This window comes from Mustelus asterias, chromosome 11, assembly GCF_964213995.1.
Source record: "Mustelus asterias chromosome 11, sMusAst1.hap1.1, whole genome shotgun sequence".
Classification (NCBI taxonomy): domain Eukaryota; kingdom Metazoa; phylum Chordata; class Chondrichthyes; order Carcharhiniformes; family Triakidae; genus Mustelus; species Mustelus asterias.
The window spans coordinates 63,552,253-63,570,534 of record NC_135811.1 but is presented as its reverse complement, the minus strand read 5'-3'; the positions used below and the strand labels follow the sequence as shown (position 1 = coordinate 63,570,534).

Here is an 18,282-nt window from a genome sequence, read left to right as displayed (position 1 = left end):
GTATGGGAGTGGGGGGTTTGAGAGAGCTGAAGAGTGAGTGGGGGTTTGGGGAGGTCAGGGGAGACGGGGAGGGTTTGGGGGAGCTGAGGGAGTGGGTGGGTCGGGGGAGACGGAAGGTGTGGGGGGGGGATTGAGAGAGACGAGGAGTGAGTGGGGGGTCTGGGGAGACGGACGAAGGTCAGGGGAGACGGAGACGGTGTGGGGGGGGGGAGTCAGAAGAGACGGAGGGAGTGAGGGAGGTCAGGGGAAACAGGCAGAGGTTGGGGGAGACAGGGAGGGAATGGGAGGGTCAGGGGGAGACAGGGAGGGAGTGGGGGGGTCGGGGGAGACTGGGAGAGAGTGGGGGGGCCGGGGGAGACTGGGAGAGGGGGGGGGTCGGGGGAAACTGGGAGAGAGTGGGGGGGTCGAGGGAGAGTGGGGGGATCGGGGGAGACTGGGAGAGAGTGGGGGGTTTGAGTGAGATTGGTGAGTGGAGGGCTGGGGGTGACAGAGAGGGGGGTGTCTGGAGAGAGGGAGGGCATTGGGGGAGACGGGGAGGGAGGTCAGGAGAAATGGGGAGGGAGTGGGGGTGTCGCGGGAGACAACAGAGTAGTGGGGGGGCGGGGGGGGGGGAGATGAATGGGGAGGCCGGGGAGACGGGAACAAGGGGAGATGGGGATTGGGGAGATGAGTACGGGGGGTTGGGAGAGATGGGGTGGGCTGGGGGAGATGGGGAATGAGGGGGGGGTTGGGAGAGGCGGGAATGAGGGGTGTCGGGGAGATGGGGAACGAAGGGGGGTCGAGGGAGACGGGGAACGAAGGGGGGTCGAGGGAGACGGGGAACGAAGGGGGGTCGAGGGAGACGGGGAACGAAGGGGGGGTCGAGGGTGACGGGAACGAGTGGGGAGTCAAGGGAGATGGGGAACGAGGGGGGGTCGGGGGAGACGGATGAGTGGGGGGCAGGGGAGGCGGGGATGAGTGGGGGGGTTGGGGAGACGGGGAACGAGTGGGGGTGGGAGAGATAGGGAACGACTGAGGGTCGAGGGAGACGGGGACGAGTGGAGAGGGTCAAGGGTGATGGGGAACCAGGAGATTGAGGGAGATGGGGAACGAGGGGGGTCGGGGGAGACGGATGAGTGGGGGGCAGGGGAGGCGGGGATGAGTGGGGGGGTTGGGGAGACGGGGAACGAGTGGGGGTGGGAGAGATAGGGAACGACTGAGGGTCGAGGGAGACGGGGACGAGTGGGGAGGGTCAAGGGTGATGGGGACGAGTGGGGGGGATCAGGAGTGACGGGAAAAGAGTGAAGGGGTCGGGGAGACAGCGAAAGAGTGGGGGGATAGGGGGTGGCGATGAAAGAGTGCAGGGAGAGTCAGGGGAGACGGCAAAATAGTGGGGGGGGTTCAGGGAGACAGAAAGAGAGTTGGGGGAATGGGGGGTTTGGAGGGGACAGAAATGGAATGGGGGAGATGGGGAAGTGGGGGGCCATGGGGAGAGTGTGAAATTACGGGGGTGTGGGTTAAGAGATGGGACAGGCTGTAATGGGTTGGGAGGGGGTGCGATGTGATTGATCAGGATGAGACAGGGTGTGGGCTCGGTACGATCGGGGGGGGTGGGGCACGGCGTAGTGGAACGGGGCACTGTTGATGGGGGGGGGGGGGGGGGGGGGGGGGGGGTTGGGGGGCGGGTGGGTGTTGGGGGCAGAGGTGGAGTGTGACCGGATCTCGCATGATCATGGGGAGAAGTGGTGTAACCGGATCCAGGAGGGTGTAGAGTGGGCAGGATGGAGTTGGACAGAATGGGGCGGGATTGCAATCGCGTGAGTCTGTGATGACCAAGACTGAGGATGTGGCCACATGGCTATTTTGGGAATTTAAGAGTGAGCCTGCAATGGTCCAAGGGCAATTCTTCCAATGACAGCTGATAGTTTTGTTAAAGTTTGCATAGCTAGGTGAAAAGTGTCATTGAGATTGACAGTAGTTTTAATTCTTGCAGATTCTGAATGAGGCAGTGTGGGATTAGAGGAGTAAAGCCCTCTGTGTCCAGAGCTAGACTGTCAGACTGTGCAATGTCCCTGAAAGTTGGGAATCAAGTAGATAAGGTTGTTAAGAAGGCATATGGTGTCTTGGCGTTTATTGGTAGGGGGATTGAATTTAGGAGTCGTAGCGTTATGTTGCAACTGTACACAACTCTGGTGCGGCCGCACTTGGAGTACTGTGTGCAGTTCTGGTCCCCACATTACAGGAAGGATGTGGAGGCTTTGGAGAGGGTGCAGAGGAGGTTTACCAGGATGTTGCCTGGTATGGAGGGGAGATCCTATGAGGAGAGGCTGAGGGATTTGGGATTGTTTTCGCTGGAAAGGCGGCGGCTAAGAGGGGATCTTATTGAAACATATAAGATGATTAGAGGTTTAGATAGGGTGGATAGTGATAGCCTTTTTCCTCTGATGGAGAAATCCAGCACGAGGGGGCATGGCTTTAAATTGAGGGGGGGTAGTTATAGAACCGATGTCAGGGGTAGGTTCTTTACCCAGAGGGTGGTGAGGGATTGGAATGCCCTGCCAGCATCAGTAGTAAATGCGCCTAGTTTGGGGGCGTTTAAGAGATCCGTAGATAGGTTCATGGACGAAAAGAAATTGGTTTAGGTTGGAGGGTCACAGTTTTTTTTTTTAACTGGTCGGTGCAACATCGTGGGCCGAAGGGCCTGTTCTGCGCTGTAATGTTCTATGTTCTATGTTCTATGAACTGTGTCCTCACTATCGATGGATATTGAGGCAGCAGAGGAATCGACAGGACATCGATGTTACTGGAGACAAAGCTCGTACTGGAAGAAAGGACATTTGGGTCAGAGACCAGGGAGCTGCAGATGCTGAGTTAACACAGTGGCAGAGGGAAGATATGAGGGGGAGGGCGAGTATGGGCACAAGGCAGGGCCCAGGGCGATGAGGGAAGGATCAGGGTTTTTTTTTATTCATTCAAGGGACATGGTCTTTGCTGGCTCGGCCAGTATTTATTGTCCATCCCTAATTGCCCTTAAGAAGGTGATGGTGAGTTGCCTCGTTGAACCGCTGCAGTCCTTGTGATATAAGTATACCCACGGTGCTGTTAGGCATGGTGCTCCAGGATTTTGACCCAGCGACAGTGAAGGAATGGCGATATATTTCCAAGTCAGGATGGTGTGTGGCTGGGAGGGGAACTTGCAGTTGGTGGTGTTCCTGTTTGTCTGCTGCCTTTGTCCTTCTAGATGGCAGTGGTTGTGGGTTTGGAAGGTGGTGACAGAGGAGCCGTGGTGAGTTCCTACAGTGCATCTTGCAGATGATACTGCGGCTGTTGTGTGTCGGTGGTGAAGAAGGGTGTGGGACAGGGTCCTGGGAACAATAATGTACCGCATCAGGACAATGTGGACTGTAGGCCACAGCCTGGACAACTGGTCACAGTGCAGCACACGGACCATCGGTTAAATGCAGGCTCTGGACCACAGAGGGTGGGCCACAATGTGGACTGCAGGGAACAGTTTAAAGCTCAGCTTGTACTTACAAGGTGACTTTGTGTTTTCTCCTGAGCAGCAGAGTTACATGGAAGGACGCTTGTGTCTTGCTGCTTCCAGTGTGATCTTCAACCAGGTGGAAATCCCCTGCTCTGAATCCCCTGCAGAGGAAAGTAAGTTACATTACCTCTTAGTGATTTCAGTACCTGGGCAGAATGTGCCTGACATTGATGCATTGATGTTTGGCAATTTTTGCAGTAGTGTTCTGTGTCCAGTCTGAATTTGCTCATGAAGCAGTTGTTTTACAACACGGCTGGGCTATGCATAGCTTCACCCTGGAACACATTTATCAAGTACCTCTCTCCTCAAGACACTTCCTCATGTTCAAAGAGTCTTTACAGGCTCTCAACTGTGTGTTGACAGGCTGTTCAACCATGAAAGGCAGTGTAGCAGTAGCCAACACTGAATTTCAAGGCTCCACTGATGGGCTGTGGGGTGCTGGTGATGGGAAATCATTGCATTATGACAGGAGTGGGTACGTTGGCACAGTGGTTAGCACTGTTGCTTCACAGCGCCAGGAACCCGGGTTCGATTCCAGTCTTGGGTGACTTTTTGTGTGGAGTTTGCACGTTCTCCCCGTGTCTGCATGGGTTTCTTCCAAGTGCTCCGGTTTCCTCCCACTCAAAGAACAGTACAGCACAGGAAACAGGCCCTTCGGCCCTCCAAGCCTGTGCCGCTCCTTGGTCCAACTAGACCAATCGTTTGTATACCTCCATTCCCAGGCTGCTCATGTGACTATCCAGGTAAGTCTTAAACGATGTCAGCGTGCCTGCCTCCACCACCCTACTTGGCAGCGCATTCCAGGCCCCCACCACCCTCTGTGTAAAAAACATCCCTCTGATATCTGAGTTATACTTCGCCCCTCTCACCTTGAGCCCGTGACCCCTCGTGATCGTCACCTCCGACCTGGGAAAAAGCTTCCCACTGTTCACCCTATCTATCCCCTTCATAATCTTGTACATCTCTATTAGATCTCCCCTCATTCTCCGTCTTTCCAGGGAGAACAACCCCAGTTTACCCAATCTCTCCTCATAGCTAAGACCCTCCATACCAGGCAACATCCTGGTAAACCTTCTCTGCACTCTCTCTAATGCCTCCACGTCCTTCTGGTAGTGCGGCGACCAGAACTGGACGCAGTACTCCAAATGTGGCCTAACCAGCGTTCTATACAGCTGCATCATCAGACTCCAGCTTTTATACTCTATACCCCGTCCTATAAAGGCAAGCATACCATATGCCTTCTTCACCACCTTCTCCACCTGTGTTGCCACCTTCAAGGATTTGTGGACTTGCACACCTAGGTCCCTCTGTGTTTCTATACTCCTAGAAATCATAGAAACCCTACAGTACAGAAAGAGGCCATTCGGCCCATCGAGTCTGCACCGACCACAATCCCACCCAGGCCCTACCCCCACATTCCTACATATTTTACCTGCTAATCCCTCTAATCTACGCATCTAGGACACTAAGGCGCAATTTTTTTTTTAATATGGCCAATCAACCTAACCAGCACATCTTTGGACTGTGGGAGGAAACCGGAGCACCCGGAGGAAACCCACGCAGACACAAGGAGAATGTGCAAACTCCACACAGACAGTGACCCAAGCCGGGAATCGAACCCAGGACCCTGGAGCTGTGAAGCAGCAGTGCTAACCACTGTGCTACCGTGCCGCCCACTCTGGCATGACTCTGCCATTTATTGTATAACTCCTCCCTACATTATTTCTTCCAAAATGCATCACTTCGCATTTATCCGGATTAAACTCCATCTGCCACCTCTCCGCCCAATTTTCCAGCCTATCTATATCCTGCTGTATTGCCCGACAATGCTCTTCGCTATCCGCAAGTCCAGCCATCTTCGTGTCATCCGCAAACTTGCTGAGTACACCAGTTACACCTTCTTGCAAATCATTTATATATATCACAAACAGCAGAGGCCCCAGTACAGAGCCCTGCGGAACACCACTGGTCACAGACCTCCAGCCGGAAAAAGACTCTTCGACCACTACCCTCTGTCTCCTATGGCCAAGCCAGTTCTCCTTGTATCCCATGAGCCTTAACCTTCTTTGTGGGGGTAGGGACTTTGTCAAATGCCTTACTGAAATCCATATAGACGACATCCACGGCCCTTCCTTCATCAACCGTTTTTGTCACTTCCTCAAAAAACTCCACCAAATTTGTAAGGCACGACCTCCCTCTTACAAAACCATGCTGTCTGTCACTAATGAGATTGTTCCGTTCTAAATGCACATACTCTAAGAATCCTCTCTAACAACTTCCCTACCACGGACGTCAAGCTCACCGGCCTATAATTTCCTGGGTTATCCCTGCTACCCTTCTTAAACAACGGGACCACATTCGCTATCCTCCAATCCTCAGGGACCTCACCCGTGTCCAAAGAAGCGACAAAGATTTCCGTCAAAGACCCAGCAATTTCATCTCTCGTCTCCCTGAGCAGTCGAGGATAGATGCCATCAGGCCCTGGGGCTTTGTCAGTTTTAATGTTCCCTAAAAAACCTAACACTTTCTCTCTTGTAATGGAGATTTTCTCTAACGGGTCAACACCTCCCTCCGAGACACTCCCGGTTAACACGCCCCTCTCCTTCGTGAATACCGATGCAAAGTATTCATTTAGGATCTCCCCTATTCCCTTGGGTTCTAAGCATAATTCCCCTCCTTTGTCCCTGAGAGGTCCGATTTTCTCCCTGACAACTCTTTTGTTCCTAACATATGAGTAGAATGCCTTAGTATTCTCCTTAATCCTGCCTGCCAAGAACATTTCGTGACCTCTTTTTGCCCTTCTAACTCCCCGTTTGAGTTCTTTCCTACTCTCTCTGTATTCCTCCAGAGCTCCATCTGTTTTCAGTTGCCTGGTCTTACCGTACGCCTCCCTTTTCATTTTAATCAGATCCTCAATTTCCCTGGTTATCCACGGCTCTCGAATCCTACCTTTCCTATCTTTCCTTTTTACAGGCACATGCCTATCCTGCAGCCTTATCAATAGTTCCTTAAAAGACTCCCACATGCCAGACGCAGACTTACCCTCGAACATCCTCTCCCAATCAACATCCACCAATTCCTGCCTAATCCGGCTATAGTTAGCCTTCCCCCAATTTAGCACCCTGCCCGTAGGACAGCACTCATCCTTGTCCATTACTATCCTAAAGTTAACAGAGTTGTGGTCACTATTTGCCACATGTTCCCCTACCGAAACTTTGACGACCTGACCGAGCTCATTTCCCAGAACTAGGTCCAGTATAGCCCCCTCTCTCGTCGGGCTATCCACATACTGTTCCAAAGAACCTTCCAGTACGCATTTTACAAATTCCTCCCCGTCCGGACCCCCAGCTCTAAGCACTTTCCAGTCTGTGCCAGGGAAATTAAAGTCCCCCACTACAACAACTCTATTTTTTCTGCACCTATCCAGAATCTCCTGACATATCCTTTCCTCCACTTCCCGTGGGCTGTTGGGTGGTCTGTAGTACACCCCCAGCATAGTGACTGCACCCTTCCTGTTTCTGAGTTCCACCCACAGCGACTCAGTACATGACCCCTCAAAGTTGTCTACCCTCTGCACCGCGGTAATATGCTCCTTAACTAATATCGCTACTCCCCCACCTTTTTTAGCCCCTCCTCTGTCTCGCCTAAAACACTTATACCCCGGAATATTCAGCTGCCAGTCCTGTCCTTTTAACCAAGTTTCCATCACCGCAACCACATCCAAATTCCGCATAAGCATTAAGGCCCTAAGTTGGTCTGTTTTACCCGTTACGCTCCTCGCATTGAAGCAGATGCACTCCAGACCTCCAGGCCCACTCAGGTCATCCTCCTCCAGAGTGCTCCTCTTCTTAGCTAGCCTTGCCCTGGCCCCCAGCTCAACCCCAGCCTCAGTATTTACTGACCTACTGTTTTGTTCCCCACCCCCCTGCCACACTAGTTTAAATCCTGCCGAAACACTCTCGCAAAACTCCCAGCCAGGATATTTGCTCCCTTCCAGTTAAGGTGTAACCCATCCTTTCTGTACAGTTGCCATCCTGACTTGAAGATTTCCCAGTTATCTATGAATTTAAAACCCTCCCTCTTGCACCAGTCCTTTAGCCACGCGTTCAACTGTAGAATCTCCCTGTTCCGAGCCTCACTTGCACTAGACACCGGGACACTCTCCAAAGATGTGCGGATTAGGTTGTTTGGCTATACTAATTTGTCCGTTAGTGTCCCAAAATGTGTAGGTTAGGTGGATGAGAGGGTCAAATATGTGGGGTTACCGGACAAAGGGCGGTAGGGTGGGCCTGGGTAGGATGCTCTGTTGGAGTGTCAGTGCAGACTTGATGTGCCGAATGGCCTCCTCCTACGTTGTAGGGATTCTATGATGAGTGTGAACCCTGTCTGATTCTGCACCTTTTAGTCAGTGATGATACCCAGCTATTGAGGCCCTGAACCAAAACCCATGTCCTGGGCTGAGCCCAGCTGCCTGGCGCTGTTAGAGTTTGTAAAAAGGGAGACGGTGTGGAATTCAGCTTCTGAGGGTTGACTGTTTGTCCTTTAACTCAACCATGATGATTGGAAGCTGTGTTTTAAAGAAGCGCCATCAGACCATGCACTTTGATCACAACGAATATTGCAGCAGAACCACCAGCACCTTGATCTCTGTGGGGAGCTGTCCATAGTCCTGGAATGAGGCCGCAGTTCACCCACCCTAGAGTGAGTAGCTGTACCTGATCTCAGAGCAAGATAACAGTTCACCTACTGAAGCGTTTGTCCTGAAACATTGTCCTGGGATGTGGAATTTGGGAGTTACTGGTGGAAACTGATGTTTTTTTAAATCCCAAATTGTTGTAAAACATTCAGTGCCACATGATTCCAAATCTTTGAGTCGCAGGATGGGGTGAGTGAGAAAGACTCAGCAAATCATTTATTGTGCACGCAGGTGAAGAGGAGAGGGAGCGTCGTGACCAGCTCCAGCAGAAGAAGGCAGAAATTGCCCGGTGTTGGATAAAGTATTGTCTCAATTTGCTGCAAGACTCCCGCAAGTTGCTTGAGGTTGGTTTGGTAGCTGAATTTTTGTTTTTCAGTCTTACACCAAATCATATGATATCTCACAAGTGACTGTGCCTTGAACTTCAAGAAAATTTTTAAAGTTTATTTATTCGTGTCACAAGTAGGCTTAAATGAAGTTACTGTGAAAATCCCCTAGATGACAAGATGAACAACAGGGTACTAGAGGGTTAAAATCCCCTTGTTTATGCGCAGGAATCTGGCAGAGACTACCTGGGCAGTGAGGCCTGCCGGTGCTTGCTTTCCTCTCCATCTTCTGATCACCGGCGTCCAGTAGATGGGGCTGTGTTCCAAGATGCATGGTTTTCCTGGCAGATGGCGCCACAAGACTTGTATTCAGGAGCCCAAGTGGCCATTCTTACATTGTCAGTCTCTTGACAGAGACCAGCTAACCCTACACATAAAACCCCGGACTGTCAAAGTCATAAAGGTTTACAGCATGGAAACAAGCCCTTCAGCCCAACTTGTGCACGCCATCCAGTTTTTACCATTGAACCAGTCCCAATTCCCGCGTTTGGCCCATATCCCTCTATACCCAACTTACCCATGTAACTATCTAAATGCTTTTTAAAAGCCAAAATTGTAGCCGTCTCTACTACTACCAGTGGCAGCTCATTCCAGACATTCACCACCCTCTGTGTGAGAAAATTGCCCCTCTGGATCCTTTTGTATCTCTCCCCTCTCACCTTAAACCTATGCCCTCTAGTTTTAGACTCCCCTACCTTTGGGAAAAGATGTTGACTATCTAGCTGATCTATGCCCCTCATTATTTTATAGACCTCATAAGATCACTCCTAAATCTCCTACGCTCCAGCCTCTCCTCATAACTCAAACCATCAAGTCCCGGTAGTATCCTAGTAATTCTTTTCAGCACTTTTTCTAGTTTAATAATATCCTTTCTATAATAGGGTGACCAGAACTGTGCGCTGTATTCCAAGTGGGGCCTTACTAATGTCTTGTCCAACTTCAACAAGACGTCCTAACTCCTGTATTCAGTGTTATGACAAATGGAACCAAGCATGTTGAATTCCTTCTTCACCATCCTGTCCACCTGTGACTCTTTCAAGGAGCTATGAACCTGTACCCCTAGATCTCTTTGTTCTATAACTCTCCCCAATGCCTACAGTTAACTGAATAAGTCCTGCCCTGGTTCGATCTATCAGAATGCATCACCTCACATTTATCTAAATTAAACTCCATCTGCCATTCATCAGCCCACTGGCCCAATTGATCAAGATCCTGTTGCAATCCTAGATAAGCTTCTTCACTGTCTACCTGCCACCAATCTTGGACAGTAGTAGTGACGGCTACAATTTTGGCTTTTAAAAAGCATTTAGATAGTTACATGGGTAAGATGGGTATAGAGGGATATGGGCCAAACGCGGGAATTGGGACTGGTTTAATGGTAAAAACTGGATCCTAAATTCTCATCCAAATCATTAAAATAAATGACAAATAACAGTGGACCCAGCACTGATCCCTGAGGCACACTGCTGGTCACAGACCTCCAGTTTGAAACAACCCTTTGCAACCACCCTCTGTCTTCTGTCATCAAGCCAATTTTGTATCCAATTGACTACCTCACCCTGGATCCCGTGAAATTTAACCTTTCAACCTACAACATGGTACCTTGTCGAAGGCCTTGCTAAAGTTCATGTAGACAACATCAACTGCACTGCCCTCATCTACCTTCTTGGTTACCCCTTCAAAAATCTCAATCAAGTCATGAGACATGATTTTTCCACTCACAAAGCCATGCTGACTGTCCCTAATCAATCCTTGCCTCTCTAAATGCCTGTAGATCCTGTCTCTCAGAATACCTTCTAACAACTTACCCCCTACATATGTTAGGCTCACCAGTCTATAGTTCCCAAGCTTTTCCCTGCTGCAGCCCTTCTTAAACAAAGGCACAACACTTGCTACCCTCCAATCTTCAGGCACCTCATGTGTGGCTGTCGATGATTCAGATATCTCTGCTAGGGGACCCGCAATTTCTTCCCTAACCTCCCACAATGTCCTGAGATACACTTCATCAGGTCCCAGGGATTTATCTACCTTGATGCGCTTTAAGACTTACAGCATCTTCTCAGTATTGTACCCCCACTGCAGTGAATCAACTCTGTCCCCTGCTTGAAACCTGTATGTTCATCAAGATGCAAGCTCACTGCCTCTGCTAGCTGTCTGACTGCTGTAGAACTGAACAAAACTGTAGAACTTCAGAAAACATATCTTAGCCACTAGGTGAGGGATGTTCCTGGTGTTTAGTATGCAGTAGATCATCTAGATAGGGTATTTTGCCACAGCTGTGTCATTTAGGTCTGACTGTGTTAGATGTTAATGGCAAGAGTGTAAGTGTGTCAGACTCGCACAGTAACTCCAAGGGGAGATAATGTTTGTTTATTGCAGTCATCATATGTTCCTACAGGACGATGTTGGTGAACTGGATTGGGATCGGCAGGAAGAGCTGAAAATCCAATTGAAGAAAGAAGAGGAGGAAAAGGAGCAGGGGAGGAAAAGTGCTGTGCTGTTTGGATCCAGTGAAACATTTGATTTGATCCAGTCGGTTGAGGAGAAGGTGAACTGTACTTACCCTGTGGACTTTACCAAAGCTCGCGAGGTATTCTTGATTGGACAGAATTATGTGCAAGAGGCTAAGGAATTCTTTCAGCTGGAAGACCATGTGACAGACCACATTGAGGTCGTTCAGGATCACAGTGCATTATTCAAGGCCCTGGCATTTTTCGAAGAGGACCAAGAAAGATGTTGTAAGATGCACAAACGGCGCATAGACATGCTGGAGGCGGTCTACAAAGAGTTAAATCCACAGTATTATCTCTTGGTCTGTCGGCAGCTTCAGTTTGAGATAGCAGATACATTCTATGAAATGATGGAGCTAAAGGTCTCTATTGCCAACCGGCTGGATGAGCTAGATAGTCATAACATCAAGAAAATAAACCACCTGGCTCAATCAGCCATTACCTACTACAACCTCTTCCTCGACTCGCTCAAGAACCCGGAAAAGAAATTTCCAGATCTTCTGGAAGCTGATATTCTGCGGCCGGCACTGGTTTGCAAGTTTCGCATTGGTTGGCTATACAGTAAAATGATCACTTCTGATCCAAAGCTACAGCTGAGTAACCTGCAGCAGGCAGTGGACTGTTACCATTTTGTGGTGGATTACTGCAAGAAACAGCCTGAGGCTGCCAAGGTGATGGAACCTGAGCTGGAGCTCTGTGCTGAGATGGCCACCCTACTGCCAACAAGGATGGAGAAACTACAAGCTAAATTAGTGGCTTTTTCCTAATGTCAATGAGTGAGCTTCTCCAGTGACCGACCTGCTTCTTTAGCTTATCCCAGTGGCTGTACTTCCGTGTGTAATAAACGAACTTGACATATTCAACCAAGTTGCCATTGTGCTTTGTCTCTCCAAATCTCAATAGAAGAAAGCCTTCCATTTATATTTTATTCTTTCATGGGATGTGAGCATCACTGGCAAGACAGTATTCATTGCCCATCCGTAATTACCTTTGGAAGGTGGTGGTGAGCCACCTATTGAACATCTGTAGCCCCTGTGGTGTAGGTACACCCACAGCACTGTTAGGAGGGGAGTTCCAGGATTTTGACCCAGTGACAGTGAAGGAGTGGCAACATATTTCCAAGTCAGGATGCCCAGTGACTTGGAGAGGAACTTGCAAGTGGTGGTGTTCCCATGTATCTGCTGCCCTTGTCCTTCCAAGTGGTAGAGACCATGCTGACAAAGAGGCCTTGGTGAGTTGCTACAGTGCACCTTGTAAATGGTACATACTGGCTGCCACTGTGTGCCGATGGTTTTAAAGTGATGGGGATGTTGACAAAGCAGGCTCTTTTGTCCTGGATGGTGTCTTTAATGTTGTTGGAACTGTGCTCACCTAGGCAAGTGGAGAGTATTCCTTTGCATTCCTAACTTATCCTTGTAGATGTTAGACAGACTTTGGGGAATCAGGAGGTGAGTTACTCACCCCAGAATTTGCAGCTTCAGACCTGCTCTGGTAGCCACAGCATATGGCTATATGGTTCTGCAAACCTCATATGATGCTACATCGTATCCACTCCGATATGTCTGACAAACCTGGACAATAAATGAAGCTCTGTGGAAGAAAATAGAGGCTTTGAAATGTGGATGCAAAGATGTGCTTAAAATTCCTGATAAAAATCGTCCCACTGCCAACCTGTGTTGCTCACATCAATGCTGACAATCTGTATTTCCTGGAAAAACTTAGCCCAAGAAGGTTGAAATTGTCTTTGTCATTTAACTGGGCTCTTGGAGTTTGTTGTAGGTTAATTATTTCCTTGGTGATAGGAGAAACTTGTGGAATCATTGGATTGGGGTTGACTGGAGCTGCTGTTCCTCCTCCACAGTAATTTCACCACACATGTGCTGCTGATCCCATTTACACACAGGAATCGTATCTGAGTGAATCGGGTTTCCATTGTACTTGTGCTAAACTTACAATGGTTGACAAAGTTAAAGTTTATTTATTAGCCACAAGTAAGGCTTACATTAACACTGCAATGAAGTTACTGTGAAAATCCCTTAGTCGCCATACTATGGCGCATGTTCGGGTCAGTGCACCTCACCAAAATTCTTGGTCAGAGTCTAGGGCTACAAATGGAGAAAATTGTCACCTTTAGTAGAAACACTGGAAGGGGAGAGAAATGAGAGATGTTGACCTCAGAAAATCTGGAGTTGGGTTCACTGCCCTCTATCTATTTCCATTTGTCTCAGAGTGCACTCTGTCACCAATGGTGATAGTGCAAGGGAGAAGATAGCAACAAGGAATGGACCAAGATGTTGAGTGAGAATCTGGAGAGCTGATCAAGCTGGACTTTTGACCAAGAGCACATAGACAGGATGGACTTTGGCCGAGTTAGGGAGGAGAAAGAGTTGTAGCCACACTTTGTCCAAAGGCAATTAAGCACAAGAGTTGCTACATTGCATTTCCTAAGCCGTCCCAACCAGCCTGTCTCAGAACATTCATCTGCTCTCAATTGTTCAGCTATTAAATGAGTATGACTGATCTTTATCAACTTCATCTAACAGCCAGTAATTAGTTACGAATGCCCTGAACAGACATCAATCAATCTCAGTTTCAAATCGATCATCAGCTGTAGCAGCTTCCTGGAGTTCCAGATTAGTGTGAAGAAGCACTTTCTGACATCAGTAGCTTCAATTGTTAAGATTTTGTTCTCTTGTTTCTCTCACTACCCTATCAATTCCTTGAATCTTTCCCTAACTCACCCACAACCATTTTCTTCCTTCTGACCCCCCACAACCCCTGCCCTCTCTCTGACTCTCAATGCTTGCTCCTCTCTAACTGACTCTTCCCACTCTTCCCTCTGATCTCCAACCTTCTCCCTTTCATAGAGAAACAAAGACTTTGTCAAATGCATTTGCAGTCAAACATTGTTGCCCTGGTTTCTCTGTGAGTTGAGCAATGCTGATTGAGAAGCTGCCTCAATTGAATGAGGAACTGTACAACCACATCATCTTGCATAAGTGGTGACACAAGTCTTGTTCAGGAAGCCAAAGTAAATCGAACGTTAAAAGCAGGATATTGCATATAGTTGCACTGAAATGTTACATTGCGTGAGAAGCCACAATTTCTACAGCTGAATGGTCATAACCTTAACAACCCCTCCATCTTATATATTGAAGGAATTTCAACCGTAGTCTGCAGTTCATCCTGATAATTCAGTACTTTTAGTCTCGCTATTGTACTAGTACATCTGCACTGCCTCTATGATCAGTATATCTTCCCTCTGGTGCAGTGCCCAGAACTGAATGCAGTATTGCTGTTGGTCCTCCATACAAACACTATCCAAATCCCATGTCCTGCCCTGCTCCCATATCCTTTTATCCACCTTTCCTCAACCACTTAACCAAACTAACCTTAAATGTTGTTATGGTCACTCACTCCAATTGAACATTCCACTGTGTCTCGATCCTCTGTAATAAGGTTTCTCAAGGTTCAAATCCTATGATCTATGTCACTTTGTTTTATCGCTGGAAACAATCTCAACCTGCTCTCTCACATCATTTCTTCATTTTAACCCTTATTTTCGTTATTCAAATAAAAACGGTCACAATTCTTCAAGTCTTTCTTCATATTTGTTGTTCCCCAAATCAGGCACCATCCCACTGATATGACACTATTGCCTCAACATCATGTGGAACTCAATCTGAACTCTTGCATTTGGTTTCAATCACCAAGTGGTGAACTTCGAGACAGTTCATTCAGTTCATATAATCCGTGGTCTATATTTCATTTCCATGCTATACTTACTGGTTGTACAGATGAGGTGCTTCAATTATTCTCAGAAAATCAATCAGACAGTGTTCCTGGCCTTGAGAGCTAACTGCAGCCCCCACTGGATTTTGTGGGTGTCAGTGGCAGAGTTGGGCTCTGCTGTGATGGCCTGTCACTGTTGAGTGCAGCTTCCAGAGCCTACAGAACTGTATCGTAAGAAGTATTCATAGGAGCACGCATTGGCAATTAGCATAACAGCACGTATTGGCCTGTCGAGCCTGTTCCACCATTCCAATAGATCACAGCTGATCATCTACCTCTGTGCCATTTTTCCGATATCCCTTGATTCGTATCAATTTCTGTCTTAACCTGCTCAATAATTGAACTTCCACAGCTCTCTGGGGTAGAGAATTCCAAAGATTCACCAGCCTCTCAGTGAAGAAATTCCTCCCCATCTCAGTGTGCCCCTTATTCTGATTCTTGCCAGCCAAGGGAAATATCCTATCCACATTGACCCTGCCACACCCTGGAAGAATTCTGTAAGTCTGTAAGAGAATACAGGCCTAGTTTCCACAGTCTCTCCTCGTTATCATTCTGGTGAAATGAAAACAAAATGCTGGGAAAACTCAGCAGGTCTGGGCAGGCTCTGTGGAGAGAAATCGAGTTAACATTTCTTCAGAGCTCAAGTGCACCAGAAATGTGATGAGTTTTGTACTGAGGGGGAAGAGGCGGAGCAAAATAGATGGTCAGGAGAGATTTGACAAAGATGTCATGGTCATTAGTCTGGGAAGGACTCATAAGAACATAAGAAATAGGAGCAGGAGTAGGCCATCTAGCCCCTCGAGCCTGCCCCGCCATTCAATAAGATCATGGCTGATCTGAAGTGGATCAGTTCCACTTACCCGCCTGATCCCTATAACCCCTAATTCCCTTACCGATCAGGAATCCATCTATCCGTGATTTAAACATATTCAACGAGGTAGCCTCCACCACTTCAGTGGGCAGAGAATTCCAGAGATTCACCACCCTCTGAGAGAAGAAGTTCCTCCTCAACTCTGTCCTAAACTGACCCCCCTTTATTTTGAGGCTGTACCCTCTAGTTCTAGCTTCCTTTCTATGTGGAAAGAATCTCTCCACCTCTACTCAAGTCCCTATGGACATCAACACTTCCCAATCTCTCTCCATTTACAAAACGCTCTGCCTTTCTGTTTTTTCTACCAAGTACAGAGCACTTAAAAACATTGGTTATGCCTCAGTATTTAATCTTGGATACCCCTATTGTAGGAAGGATGGTAATTAGCCATTGTACAGAAAGGCATCAGAGGGATGTCTCTGTTAGATACAGGTGGTTATATAGCTCGGAGGCTTCCTCATCAGACATGGGTAAGATAAGGAACCCTCCATGAACTAGGACAGCCAGCAGAGGATTGAACCCGGCTTTTGGTGTCATTCTGCATTACATTCTAGCCATCCAGCTAACGCTCTCAATTTCCTCTTCTGACTGGGAGATGAAAGAAGCAAAAATGAAAGGTTAGGGACAAGACAGTAGCAGAGCAGAGAAGAAAGAGTTGATAAAAGGGAGAGCTGGGATAAGAAAATAACAAAGAGAATATACAAATAATGATCATCGGTAAAGATCCACTAGCCCCTCCAATCTGTCACGCACAATTATGATCCTTATTTAGAAATAGTCTTGGTTTTTCCCTTGACCCATATTCTTTGTAAGATACCCCAACCAGAAAATGACGAGCTCTCACTTTAAGAAATTCAGTGAATTGATGTCCACTTCAAGAGATGGCAGTTTGTTCCAGGAGTCCACATACCAGAAGAGATTTGCAATGTTTTGCATCACAATCAAATTATTGACAACTGAACAGCTTCTGACAAATGGCAACAATGATTTCAGGAGCCTTGAATGCCTTCCTAGTGAATGTCATCTCAAAGTACCACATATACTTGTAGAATATTTTCAGGCCATTTGTGTGAATGGCAGAACAGATGGTTAAGGCAGTTGCTCTGATATGGGGGGGAGGGGGAGTGGCAAGGAGGAGAGCGGGAATGGAGAAGTGGAAAAATGGGAGTGAGAATGAAGGGTGATAAAAATGGATGAATGAGATGAAACAGAATGAAATAAAATAAATGGAAATGGGGTGAAGGTGGAGGGGGAGAGTTCATGCTCTGAAGTTGTTGAACTCAATGTTCAGTCTGGAAGACTGTAAAGTGCCCAATCGGAAGATGAGGTGCTGTTCCTCCAGTTTGCTTTGGGATTCGCTGGAACATTGCAAAAGGCCAAGGACAGACACGTGGATAGGAGAGCAGAATGGTGTGTTGAAGTGGCAAGCGACATGAAGGTCTGGGTCCTGCTTGCAGACGGACTGAAGGTGCTCTGTGTTTGGTCTTTCCGATGTAGAGTAGACCGTATTGGGAGCAGCGAATGCAACAGGCCAGATTGAAGGAGGTGCATGTGAAGCGCTGCTTCACCTGAAAGGGGTGTTTAGGCCCTGGGACGGTGAGCAGGGAGGAGGTAAAGGGGCAGGTGTTGCACCTTCTACGATTGCCTGGGAAGGTGCAGTTGGCACGGGGTGAGATGTTGGGTGTGATGGAGGAGTGGACCAGGATGTCCCGAACAGAACGGTCCTTGTGAAATGCTGGCAGGGGGTGAGGGGAAGATGTGTTGAGTCATGGAGTTGGTGGAAATGGCGGAGGATGATCTTTTAAATGCGGAGGTTGGTGGGATGAAAAGTGAGGACAAGGTGGACCCTATCCTGATTCTGGGAGGTAGGGGAGGGGGTGAGAGCAGTGGCCTGGGGGATGGGTCAGATATGGTTGAAAGCCCACACACCCAGCGCTGCAGAATACCACTTGAAACAACTTTCCATTCGCAAGGACATCCATCAACAATTACCCTTTGTTTCCTGTTGCTAAACCAACTTTGGATCCGATTTGCCACATTTCCCTGTATCCCATGGGCTTTTTCTTTTTTGACCAGTCTGCCATTGGTACCTTGTCAAATCCATGTAGGCAACATCCACTGCACTACCCTCATCGATCCTCCTTGTCACTTTCTCAAAGAAGTCGGTCAAATTTGTAATGCATGATCTTCCCAAAACAAAGCCATGCTGACTATCTCTGACTAGTTCAGGTCTTTCTCAGTGACAATTTCATTCTACCAGTATGTTTTCATGCCCTCTCTTTGATTTCCTTGTTTCTTTTTTTACTTTTTTACCCCTCTAGGTTATCTGCGGTGTTGAGTTTTTTTATAAGAACTAGGAGCAAGAGTCGGCCATCTGGCCCTTCGAGCCTGCTCCGCCATTCAATAAGATCATGGTTGATCTTTTCATGGACTCAGCTCCACTTACCCGCCCTCTGACCATAACCCTTAATTCCTTTACTGTTCAAAAATGTATCTATCCTTGC

The 18,282-nt window shown here is 48.1% G+C and overlaps 1 protein-coding gene across 1 annotated transcript in view; it reads left to right on the top strand.

Annotated features, from left to right (window-relative positions):
• kifbp (kinesin family binding protein) overlaps window positions 1–14,707 on the top strand; it is an 81,073-nt gene extending 66,366 nt beyond the window's left edge. The window contains exons 5-7 of the mRNA XM_078223662.1: window positions 3,543–3,636; window positions 8,451–8,563; window positions 11,004–14,707. Coding sequence (XP_078079788.1) covers window positions 3,543–3,636; window positions 8,451–8,563; window positions 11,004–11,882 — 1,086 coding nt within the window. The 3' untranslated portion in view covers window positions 11,883–14,707. The remainder of the gene's footprint in view (window positions 1–3,542; window positions 3,637–8,450; window positions 8,564–11,003) is intronic.
• The last annotated feature ends 3,575 nt before the right edge of the window (window positions 14,708–18,282 follow it).